At 38.1% G+C, this 13,219-nt stretch overlaps 1 protein-coding gene across 1 annotated transcript in view; it reads right to left on the reverse strand.

Moving 5' to 3' along the window:
- Nucleotides 1-9,453: 9,453 nt before the first annotated feature.
- Nucleotides 9,454-13,219, reverse strand: part of LOC103260368 (ryanodine receptor 3-like) — a gene marked incomplete at its 3' end in the record, with an annotated part of 179,316 nt that continues 175,550 nt past the window's right edge. The window contains exon 39 of the mRNA XM_021712324.1: nucleotides 9,454-9,632. Coding sequence (XP_021567999.1) covers nucleotides 9,454-9,632 — 179 coding nt within the window. The remainder of the gene's footprint in view (nucleotides 9,633-13,219) is intronic.

Consider the following 13,219-nt stretch of genomic DNA (forward strand, 5'->3'; position numbering starts at 1 on the left):
TGGGAGAAAAGAAGAGCTTCCTGGAAGAATGTCCATCTTGCAAGTTTCTCCTGCCTGGAGGTTGGTTGGGGAGAGATAGGAGTCACATGATGAAACTCAGGCCTCTGTTGTATGGTGGTTTTCTGTATGGCTTTAAGCAATGATTAGAAGGACACTGAGGTTCATTGGCTCTTACTGGGATGAGGCATAGAGCAAAAGTGCCTAAAAAGCACTTGATTGAACATATTTTAATATGTTTCAATATGTACATAATTGAAAAAGTGTCCATAACATCTCTGTGATCCTAAAGGGAAATTTGATGCACAAAATTCGGAAATCGAAATCGCCTTATTCACATACTCATAAAGCCCACACTAAATAAAATAATATATATTGAGGTCCTACCTGGTTCAGAATTTTGCAGCAAACTATAATAAGATCCATCTAAAAGGCTTTAAAAAAAAAAAAACAAGGTAGAAAATAAAAAGGATGAGTTAGAACCCCTATACATTGATGATGGGAGGTTATATGGTACAAACACTTTGGGAAAATAGCTAGGCAATTTCTTAAAAATTTATCCATACCACATCCATTTGAATCAGCAATTAATTCTGTTCCAAGTTACTTTATCCAAAGGGAAAAGATGTCCACAAAACGATGTGTAACCAATGTTCATGGCAGCTTTCTTTTTATGAGCCAAAAAATTGTAGGACACATAAATAGCCATCGGTAGGAAAACGAGTGACCATATTATACATTGACACACTCACGATTAAAACAACACATTTACACAAACACAACAAAATGGTTGAATCTCCCAAAATAAGATTGAGTGTGGTAGAGAACAAGGCACCTGCTAAAAACAAGAGCCGAGATTGGAGCTTGTAAACTAGGTCCACCTCCCCCATCCCTGCTCAGTTTCAATAATCCTGGCAGCTCACTCCTCCTGCCAGGCGAGAGCCTGCAGGATGTTTGTGTGAGACTTGAGTCACAGCCCTCCAAATCAGGTGTTTCTTTATCTAATTAGCCCATAGAGAGGCACTGAAGATGCAGGTCCCACCCAAGCACACAGAGCTCCCCTTAGCAACTTCCTATCTAGCCATGGCTATGAATAGGCAGGTGAGAACCACCGGATGTTAGAAGACATCTTGCAGCAGGAGAGGTGGAAAGCAGAACACGTGCATCAAAGCCAGGGACCAAAGGGATAGAAAAAAGAAATGAGGAAGTCATCAAAAGTATCAAAAATTGTTTAATGCCTTCAACGTGATTACAGAAAATATTAGCTCTATTAAGGAGATAAATTTATATAGACATAGATATATTTAGAAATGTATATAGATGTATTTTTAGAAATGTATATCATAGGTGAGTATACATACAAACACCAGATAAAAATATGTATGTGTGTATATGTATATCCCAGGGGTGCCAAAATATGTATACACATTTTAAGAGGTATAATCTAAAGTGGATGGGATTTTTTTTAAATGCTACATATACACAATGGAATATTAAGCAGTCATAAGTAAGGACAAACATATGGACTTTCGCAGCAACTTGGATGGAGTTAGAGTCTATCTTGATCTATCACAGAAACAAAGAACAGAGCACCCTATGTTCTCACATATAAGTGTACTTTGAACAATTATCATAATACAATAAGAAAGGGATTGGCAGTAGTGGAAAACTGCCAGGGGATGAGGGGTTTTGGCCATTGAGGAAAACTGCCAGGGCAGGGGTGACACACCTTATCAACAAGGGTACTCACATAATGAACATTTGTATACCTAACCCTGAATTGTACCCCACTTCTTTAAAATAAAAAAATGTTTTAAAAGATAAGTAATCTACATATTGCTTTTTGAGTTTAATTGAATTATGGTAACAATGTGTAGTATGATGTCAAAAGTTGGCATTAAATGAATGCTAGCATCACCATGTGACGGGCAGGACAGAAAATGGAAAATCACAATTGTCATTCAAAGTGCGCAAGACAATTTTGAAGTGGTATTTGAAATTGGACAGCATTATGGAAGTACAACAACAATGGAGGCATGAGTATGCAACAGACTTCCAACACACCTAACAAAAGCATTCATTCATGATAAGTTTGAGACTTTGGTACTGTGTGTGAGGTGCTCAAGGGAAGATCTGAGAGGCCTCACAGCAACAAGTCTTGTTTCATATGCTATGGTGTTGGAACAGTTTATACACTCACCACAGAAGTCTACCAAGCAATGGACATCTCTTGTAATCGCAGAAGTTAAAGGTGACTTGTATTCCTCTTTTGTTATTGGTATCTATTGAATATTACAATTTTAGTAGAATTTTTTTATTTCTTAAAATGCATACATACATACATACACAGGTTTGTATATCCACATATACAGAGCAAAGGCTGTGTTGGGCCACAACCCAGATACCCACCAACCAAACAAGTCTGCCATACCATATCCTGGGTTTACATAAAGAGGTGAAAAAGAAATTCCCTGGGTTCACCCTCAAAGAGTTAGAATAGAACCAACTTTATCTCCACTCTCTAGGAAGAGGCCATAAACACACTCCCATTATGGACACCCTCTTCATGTACTGCCATAGTCTCAACAGCATAATTGATTTTATTTTTAGCTCTTCCTTGATGAGCAGTGAGAATGCTCCTTCTGCTCCCAATCTGAAGCTTACCATTGGACACAAGGGGTTCCTAGTGTCTTCACTGGAGAGCTCTGTGAATATGAACTCTTTCACCCAAGAATGATGAACTTGAAATGAGTGACTTCACCTATGTGAATTTCAGTTCCTACATCTGAAACATGGGATGATAGCAGATAATACCTTTGTGTCCATAATGAGAAATAAAAGAGAATTTACAAATAATCACTTGATTGTTTGACCTGAATCACTTTTGTCATCTAGGTTAAGCGGTGTCTGGGTAATTTTTAAGCAGGTTCCAAGGACTACTGCTGTTTACATGGGCTCTAAAGTTCTGACTAAAGAATGCTGAACCCCAGCCTAGAAGTTGGAGGTAATGGATTCAATGGTTCACAGAATGATAGGGCTGGGATTGACCCTGAGAAGCATGAGGACTTGGTGGGAGGTCTTACTGTCCCAAGGTAACCTGATAGTGAGTAGCACAGGGCACGTGGAGGCAGAGTCCACAGTTAAAACCAGATCACAGGCAGAAACTCCAGGTCAAACACTGATGGACACTATCATTCCAAAAGAATGGACAAAAACAGCACTTCCTTCCAGTGTCATGACTCTGTGAGATGATTGAGACCAAATTAATAGCTCTCTTTGGGGCTCAGTGGCTGTCTGAGGTGTTTTTCTCCATTTAATACAGGGAAAGAAGCAAGGAGGAGAATCCATGCAACTCAAACTCTAATCTTCAGGACCAGACAGAAGCAGGTCACTTTGGAGACTCTGTGATGATGATGGACATGGGAAACCTAAGGATGATTCTGGCCACTAATGGGACCATTGGGTTTACCCCTTAGCAAAAGCCCAAGCCTTGGACACTTCTCTGCTACAGTAACTTCACTCCCTATGACTCTTACCATTTAGAGCTGCAGCTATGATTGTTCCTCCAAGCCCTACACCTTGTGTCCTCCTGAGTGCATGGCATTTCTACTCTGGTGACAAAAGATCTCTCTCAAAAGTGTCTTCCGAAACTAATTCTCCTTTCCCATCTAGATGCACTCCTCTGCTACCCCTCCCTGTTCAAGTGAAAGATATCCCCTCCACTCTGCTGCTGCCATGCAGATGCTCACACAAGACACAATGAACTTGTCCTGACTCTCCTCTTTGCACCCACAGGTATCAGTGAGTCTTGAGGTCTCTGCCTGAAGCACAGATCCTGGACCCAACTCCATCTCTCCTAATCACCTCCACAGCTCCCTCCTGATCCAGCCACCCTCAGCCTCCAGTCCTTGTAACAGACTTCCACGTGGTATGCCTGCTTTACCTTGTTTCCCACATGGAAGCTTCTGTCCTTTACAGTTGAAAGTAGACTCTTTGTCATGACGAAATCTTCTCTCATCTGGAACCTGGCAATATCACCCAGTTCATTCTTGCATCATTCATTGCATTCCAGACACTTTGATCTCTGACTGTTCTTCACAGTTATCTTGCTAATGACCACTTGAGGACTTCCATCTTTCTGATTCTTCATTCCTCAAAGCTTTCCCCCAGGTGTCCTCACTGCTTAGGCATGCTCTCCTCAGAAAAGCCTTCACTGACCACTCCTATCTAGATTGTTCCCCATTCCCACACCTATCACTCCCAACTCTCCCCTATATAGTTGACCCCACATGCCTCATCACTCCAGATATACAGCGTCTTCTATTTAATTTCTTTCTTCCCTAAGATGTCAGCACCATAAAGACTCAGACTTTCCTATCTTCATTCTACTCTCTAACCCAAACACAATATTATATATCAATTTAAGGAAAAATAATTTACCTTGTCATGATACTTTCTCTGTCATTTATCTCACTGAATGTCCCCAACTGCTCAAAGTATCATTTACTGCTTCCTGTCAGCCAAAATTACCCCCAGTTGGTGATCATTGCCTAATGAAGGGTTTAGTGACTAAAACCATTAATCTTTGGAACACAGGCCACATAATGGAAGAGAAACCCCTTGTGACATCACCCATCTTTCTCCTGAGGAGTGGTAGTTGAGAGTGAGAGAGGGATGAGAAACAATGATTTGGAGGTTTTCAAATGTAGCCCAAGGAATTCCTTCCTGTTCAGAAACCTTCATACAGCACTCTTGTGTATGAAAGAAAACTATCTCCAGGTAATTTATCAATTTTTAATAAATATGTACCTCTATTACTATATTGGCATATAAATAGTACACATATAAGTTTATTCCCAAGTATACCATTTAACTATATCTCATAAAGCAAAATATCATTTGTTATTTTAAATTAATATACACTTAGGCAAAAAAAGTGTTGCATTTGCTCTCATGATGGTTGAGAATAAAACACTAGAGATAGAACATTGCTGCTAACAATTTAAATTCTTTAAGAGCAAGAAAGGGATTGGCAGTAATGGGAAGCTGACAGGGGAAGGGAGCACACTTCATCAACAAGGATATCTGCATAACGAAAATTTGTATACCTAACACTGAATTGTACACAGCATCTTTAAAATTAAAAATTAAAAATAAAAGAGAGAACAAAATAATATAAAATATCAGCACTACAAAGACTAAAATAAAATAAAACTATTTAATACCTAAGCAGCATATGTTTTCAAATTATAACACAAATTATGTGTATAATAGAATATGAAGGTTTACTTATGTGGTTGATAGAAATACTATTTATAAAACACTGAAGAAACATAGTTTGATGAAATTTCAATTTGAGTAAAAGATGAATATCTTAAGTACAACACTTATTTCACTGATAATGAGACAGAATCCAAATCTCTGTTGAAAGAAAGAAAATCCCAGGTACAAATTTAAAAACCTAAAAAAATGGAGGACTTTCTGACACCACACAATCTCTCAAGGCTGAAACAAGAAGAAATACAGACCTTAAAGAGGACAATTAACAACCCTGGAAATTGACTCATCATAAGAAAACTACCTATAAAAAAAAAAAACCCTGGGCCCAGATGGCTTTCCAGCAGAATTGTGAAAATCTAAAGGAGGAGCTGATGCCAATCCTGTTAAATGTATTCCAGGCAATCGAGAAAGATGGAACTCTCCCCAAATCATTTCCTGAAACTAACATCACACTGATACCCAAACCAGTCCAAAAGACTGGCAAAGAAAAAGAACTACAGGCCAATATCCCTGATGGACATAAGATGTAAAAATACTCAACATAATTCTAGCAAATCGGATCCAACAGCACATCTCAAATATTATTCACCATGACCAAGTAGGATGCAGGACTGGTTTAACATCCACAAGACCATAAATGTGATTAAATACTTCAACAGATATAAAAAAAAGAACCTAACGATTATATCATCAGATGCAGAAAAGGCTTGCAACAAAATCTAGCATTGAGTATTGATGAAAATCCTTAAACACCCAGAAAGAAGAAACATACCTCAGAACAGAAAAGCCAGCTACAATAAGCCCACAGCCAACATATTACTAAATGGACATAAAGGGAAAGCATTTTCCTGGAAAATCAAAAGAAGACAAGACTCCTCACTCTCACCTCTCCTGTTCAACATAGTGTTGGAAGTCCTAGCTACAGCAGACAAGAGAAGGACATCAGGGGTATCCAAATAGGAAAACAGAAAGTTAAGCTATCTCTGTTTGTGGACGATATGATCTTATTCCTGGAAAAACCTAAGGGAATCTGTCAAAAACCTCCTTGTGCTGGAAACAGTGGCTCAAAGAGAATTTCCTGAGCTCAGGGATTCGAGATTAGCCTGAGTAATATGGCGCGACCACATCTCTACAATACATACATACATATATACATACATACATACATATATACATACATAATTAGCTGGGCATGGTAGTGCACGCCTGTGATTCCAGCTATTTGGAAGGCTGAAGCAGAAAGATGGCCTGAGCCCAGCAGGTAGAGGCTGCAGTGACTGTGAACATTCCATTGCACTGCAGCCAGTGTGACAGAGTGAGACTCCAGACAAAAAAACAAACAAAAAAACTCCTTTGGCAAAGTCTCAGAGTGTAAAATCAACATCCAAAGACAGCCACATTATTATATACCAACAACAAACAGGCAGAAAACCAAATAAAAAGTAGAATCTCTTTCACAATAGACAGAAAAAAGAAATACCTTCACAGCATCCTAACCAAAACAGGAAAAAACCCTTAAAACAAAAACTACAAAAAAGCTCAAAGAGATCAAAGAGACACAAACAAATGGAAAAATAGTTCACATTCATGAATTGAAAGAATCAACATTGTTAAGATGTCCATCCTACCCAATGCATTCTTGGATCAACAATACAGAAAATCATATGGAAATATAAATGACGGTGAGTAGCACAACCAATCCTCAGCAAAAGAAACAAAGCAGAGATATCACATTACTAGACTTTAAATTTTATTATAAAGGTATATTAATCAAAACAACCTGGTATTGGTACAAGAACTGGCATATAAACCAATGGAACCGGATAGAGATTTGAGAAGCAAAACCTCAATTCCTCAACCAACTCATCTTTGACTACCACTGGGGAGAGGAAAACCTGTTCAGCAAATCGTGATGGGGAAACTGGCTGACCAAATGCAGAAAAATGAAACAGGACCCCTACCTATCTCCAAACACAAAAATCAACTCTAAATGAAGCAAGCACATAAACATAAAACCGCAAAATATAAGAATCGTAGAAAATGTAGGAAACATCCTTACAGAAGTTGGAATAGGCAGTCAATTCCTGATCAAAACCCCAGATGCCCATGCCATAAAGGATAACATAGACAAGTGGGACTTCAACAAACTGAAAATCTTCTGCAAAGCAAAATAAACAATCAAGAACGGGGGAAAACAGCAAACAGAATGGGAGAAAATATTTGCTAATTACATATCTGACAAAGGCCTAACATCCAGAATCTATAAGGAACTCAAACATGCCAAAAGAAAAAGTAAACATTTAAAAATGGGCAAAACATAAATAAATATATAAATAAAAATGCATCTATTGAGTAAAAAAGCAGCAAAATAAATGAATAGACACTACTCAAAAGATATTCATACAGCCAAAAGACACATGAAAAAATGCTCAATCTTACCAATCAACAGAGAAATGCAAATCAAAATCACAGTGAAATACCACCTAACTGCAGTAAAAAATGGCCATCATTAATAAATCAAATGAACATAGATGCAAAAATCCTCAACAAGTTTCTAGCAAATCAGATCCAAAAGCATATCTCAAAAATCATCCACCATGACCAAGTAGGTTTTATCCCCAGGTTGCAGGGCAGGTTCAATGTTCCCAAGATCATAAATGTAATTAAATACTTCAACAGGTGTAAATACAAGAACCACATGATTATCTCATAAGGTGCAGAAAAAGCTTTTGATAAAATCTAGTACCTCTTCTTGATAAAAACCCTCAAACAACTAGGTATAGAAGGAACATAATACAAAGTAGTAAGTGCTATGTATGATAAACATACAGCTAACATGTTGCTCAATGGACAGTAACTGGAAATATTTCCCCTGAAAACTGGAACAAGACAAGGCTGCCCATTCTCACCCCTCTTGTTCAACATTGTGTTGGAAGTCCTAGCTTTTGCAATTAGACAAGAGAAGGAAATCAGTGATATCCAAATAGGAAAAGAGGAAGTTAAGCTATCCCTCGTTGCTGATGATATGATCCTATACCTTGAAAATCCAGGAGAATCTGTCAAAAACCTGCTTGCACTGATAAAGAACTTTGGCAAAGTCTCAGGATACAAAATAAACGTGCAAGACATTTGCATTCCTATACACCAACAACAAGCAGGCAGAGACCCAAATTAAAAGTACAAACCCATTCACAATAGCCACAAAAAAAGAAATAGTTCAACATCTTCCTAACCTGAGAAGTGAAAGACCTTTACAATGAGAACTGCAAAACATTGCTCAAAGGAATCCAAGAAGACACAAACGAATGGAAAAATATTCCATGCTCATGGATAGGAAGAACCACATTGTTAAAATGTCCATCCTACCAAAGGAAATCTACAGATTCAATGCAAAACCCATTAAGATACCAACATCATTCTTCTCAGACCTTGAAATGACAATACAGAAATTCATATGGAAACCTAAACGGTCATGAATGGCCAAAAAATTCCTTAGCAAAAGAAACAAAGCAGGAGGTATCACATTTCCAGAATTCAAACTTTACTATAAGGCTACACTAATCAAAACAGCCTGGCATTGGTACAAGAAGAGGCATATAGACCAAAGGAACAGGACAGAAATTTGAAAGCAAAGCCTCAATTTTTCAACCAACTTTTTTTTGACAAAAACTCCAACAACAACCACTGGGGATAGGAGAACTTATTCAGTAAATGGTGCTGGGAAAACTGGATGACAACATGCAGAAGACTGAAACAGGACCCCTACCTCTCACCATACACAAAAATTAACTCTAAGTGGATCAAAGACCTAAACATATAACCTCAAACTAAGAGAATCTTAGAAAATGCAGGAGACACCCCTATGGAAATTGGAACTGGCAACCAATTCCTATTCAGAACTCTAAAGGCCAATACCTTAAGAAATCAGATAGATAAGTGGGACCTCATCAAACTAACAAACTTCTGCAAATCAAAAGAAGCCATCAAGAGAGCAGGGAGACAGACCACTTAATGGGAAATAATATTTGCCAAGTGTATATCCAAAAAAGGCCAGACATCTAGCATCTACAAGGAACTCAAACGTGCCAAAAGGAGAAAAAAAACAAACAGCCCCATTTAAAAAGTGGGAAAGAGGGGAGCCCCTCAGGCACCGTGAGTTCATGGCCAATATCCCACCGTGGGAAGGGCGTGGGTCTGGCAGGGCGGTTTCAGCTGCTGCCGTTGCTGCTGCTACAAACAGCAAGCACCGAGGGACATCTGTGGCAGCCGCTGTGAAAGAGGTGGATGTACGGGCACTGAGGAGTTTCAGCCACACATCCCGGGATGTGGCCTCACCCCAGGGATGAAAGAAAAATCTACACAAATGAAGAAAAACCAAAATAAGAATATGGGTCTCTCCCAGACCCCTGGGAGGGCAGACAATGAGAAAACTGACCTTGGAATGCAAACAATGAAGAGCCGCCAGAATGACTGGTCTCAAACTACAAACCTAGATATCAAGACGTAAAAAGAGAGATTAAAAAGAACTGAGGAGGCACAAGAAAAAACTAGAAAGGAGATATATCTGAGATAACAATAATAAAGAATACTATGAATGAAATAAATAACAAACTGATAAGCATGGAAAGCAGAATTACTCAAGCAGAAGAAAGAATCTGACAGCTCGAAGAACAAAATATAGAACTAACCCAAACTCTCAAAAACACAGAAAACAAGCCCAAAAAGATGGAAAAAAACCTTCAAGAGATGAGCGATTACTCCAAGAGACCGAACCTAAGAATAATTGGCCTTCCTGAGGCAGAAAGAAAGACAGAGACCACATTGGAACAAACTTTCCATGAGATCATTCAAGAAAATTTCCCTTATCTAATCAATCATGCAAAAATTCAAACACAAGAGATTCAGAGAACCCCTGCAAGACAACAAATGAGAAGACCAACTGCTAGACACATAATAATTCACCTAAACAAAGTAGGCATAAAAGAAAAAAATCCTAGAGGCAGCAAGAGAAAAAGGCCAGATCAACTACATCGGAAAACCAATTAGAATAGCAGCAGATTTGTCTACAGAAACCCTGCAGATTAGGAGAGCTTGGAGCCCTATCATCAAAGTCCTACAAGATAAACAATTTCAACCAAGGATCACCTACCAAGCCAGATTAAGCTTCGTCAATGAGGGAGAATTAAAATCTTTCCTAGATATCCAAACCCTAAGAACATATACTGCCACCAAACCACCTCTATATGAAACACTTAAGAGAGTACTAAACACAGAAGAAAAGGGGGAAAAAAGAACAACATTCTTCACCAGGGTACAGGAAAAATAATAAAATACACATGAATCAACTCCAAAACCAAAAGAAAGAAATAAACCAAGTGAAATAACAACTCTATAAGAACTCTATGATAGGGATGAACTCTCACATTTCAATAATTAGCCTGAATGTGAATAAACTAAATGCACCACTGAAAAGACATAGAATGGCAAAATGGATAAAATATCACCAGGCAACAATATACTGCCTTCAAGAGACACATCTCACTAGAAAGGACATACACAGACTCAAAGTCAGAGGATGAGAAACAAATTTTCAGGTAAATAGAACACAAAAGAAAGGAGGAGTCGTAAGCAGAAGTCAGACAAAATACCATTTAAACTATCAAAAATTAAAAAAGATACAGAGGGCCATTACATAATGATAAAAGTTTCACTCCATCAACAAGAAATATCTATCCTAAACATAAATGCACCTAACATAGGTGCACCAACTTTTATAAAGCAACTCCTGGGAAAACTGAAGAAAGATATTGATTCTAACACCATCATAACTGGGGACTTTAATACCCCACTCACAACCCTATACAGATCATCAGGACAAAAAATCTGCAGTGAGATCAAAAACCTCAATGTGACTCTTGAACAAATGGACTTAATTGATACCTACAGAACACTCCGTCCAAAGACCACAGAATACACATTCTTCTCATCCCTGCTGGAACGTATTCTAAGATCGACCACATAATTGGCCAAAAATCAAGCTTAAGCAAATTTAAAATGATCAAAATTTTACCATGCATCTTCTTGGACCAGAGTGGAATAAAAATAAACATTGACACCAACAGGGTTCCCCCAAAACCCACAGAGACATGGACACTAAGCAGCATGATGCTAAACAACTCCTGGGTCAATGAAGAAATTAAAACAGAGATCAAAAGATACCTGGAAACAAATGAAAATTAAGAAACATCTTACCAGAATCTCTGGGATGCCATGAAAGCTGTAGTAAGAGGGGAATTTATATCCCTACAAACGCACATGAAGAAAATGGAAGGAGCACAAATTAACAGCCTAACAAGCCACCTAAGGAAGCTGGAAAAGCAAGACCACAAAAACCCTAATTTCAGCAGAAGAATCCAGATCACCAAAATAAAAGCCCAAATCCAGGACATAGAAGAAAAAAAGACAATACAAAAAATCAATGAAACAAAAAGCTGGTTCTTCAAAAGGATAAACAAGATCGGTGGTCCCTATAATGTGAGAAAAAACCCAAATAAGCACAATCAGAAACACAAAAGATGAAGTCACATCTGACCCTGAAGAAATACAAAAGATCATTAGAGACTACTACGTACATTTGTATGGAAACAAACTTGAAAACCTCAAGGAAATGGAGGACTTTCTGTCATTACACAATCTGCCTAGGTTGAAACAAGAAGAAATTGAGACCCTAAATAGACCAATAACAATAAAAGGAAACTGACTATGTAATAAGAAAATACCTACAAAAAAAAAGCCCTGGACCAGATGGTTTTCCAGCAGAATTCTACAAGACATTTAAGGAGGAGCTGATTCCAATCCTACTGAAGGTATTTCAGTTGACTGAGAAAGATGGAACCCTCCCCAAACCATTTTATGAAGCTAACATCACATTGATACCCAAGGCCGGTAAAGCTCCAACAAAGAAAGAGAACTACAGGCCAATATCTTTGATGAACATAGATGCTAAAATTCTCAACAAGATTCTAGCAAATTGGATCCAACAACACATCTCAAAAGTCATCCATCATGAACAAGTAGACTTCATCCCTGGGATGCAAGGCTGGTTCAACATTCGTAAGACCATAAATGTAATTAAATACATTAACAGATGTCAAAACAAAAACCACATGATTATATCATTAGATGCAGAAAAAGCTTTTGATAAAATCCAGTACCCCATCTTGATAAAAACCCTCGAACATCTAGGCATATGGGGAACATACCTCAAAATAGTAAAAGCCATCTATGAGAAACCCACAGCCAGCATACTCCTAAACAAACAAAAATTGGAACCATTTCCCCTGCCAAGTGAAACAAGACAAGGATGCCCAGTCTTACCCCTCCTGTTCAATATACTATTGGAAGTCCTGGCTAGAACAATCAGAGAAGAGAAGGCAATCAGGGTTATCCAAACAGGAAAAGAGGAAGTCAAGTTATTTCTCTTTGCAGATGACAGAGAATCTGTCAAAAACCTCCTTACACTGATAAAGGCCTTTAGTAAAGTCTCAGGATATAAAATAAATGTGCAAAAGACAATTGCATATCTTTACACCAATAATAAACAAACAGAAACCCAAATAAAAACCACAATTCTCTTCACAATAGCCACACAAAAAAATGAAATACCTTGGCATCTTCCTAACCAGAGACATGAAAGACCTTTACAATGAAAACTACAAAACACTGCTCAAAGAAATCAAAGATGACACAAACAAGTGGAAAAATATCCCATAGAATTAACATTGTGAAGATGTCCATCTTACCTACGGCAATCTACAGATTCAATGCAATACCTATCAAATTACCAGCAACTATTCTTCTCAGATCTAGAAAAAAACAACACAGGAATTCATATGGAAACACAAACGACCAAGAATAGCCAGAACAATCCTCAGCAAAAAAT

This window comes from Carlito syrichta, unplaced genomic scaffold (assembly GCF_000164805.1).
Source record: "Carlito syrichta isolate Samal-C Ts95f unplaced genomic scaffold, Tarsius_syrichta-2.0.1 Scaffold303188, whole genome shotgun sequence".
Lineage (NCBI taxonomy): Eukaryota > Metazoa > Chordata > Mammalia > Primates > Tarsiidae > Carlito > Carlito syrichta.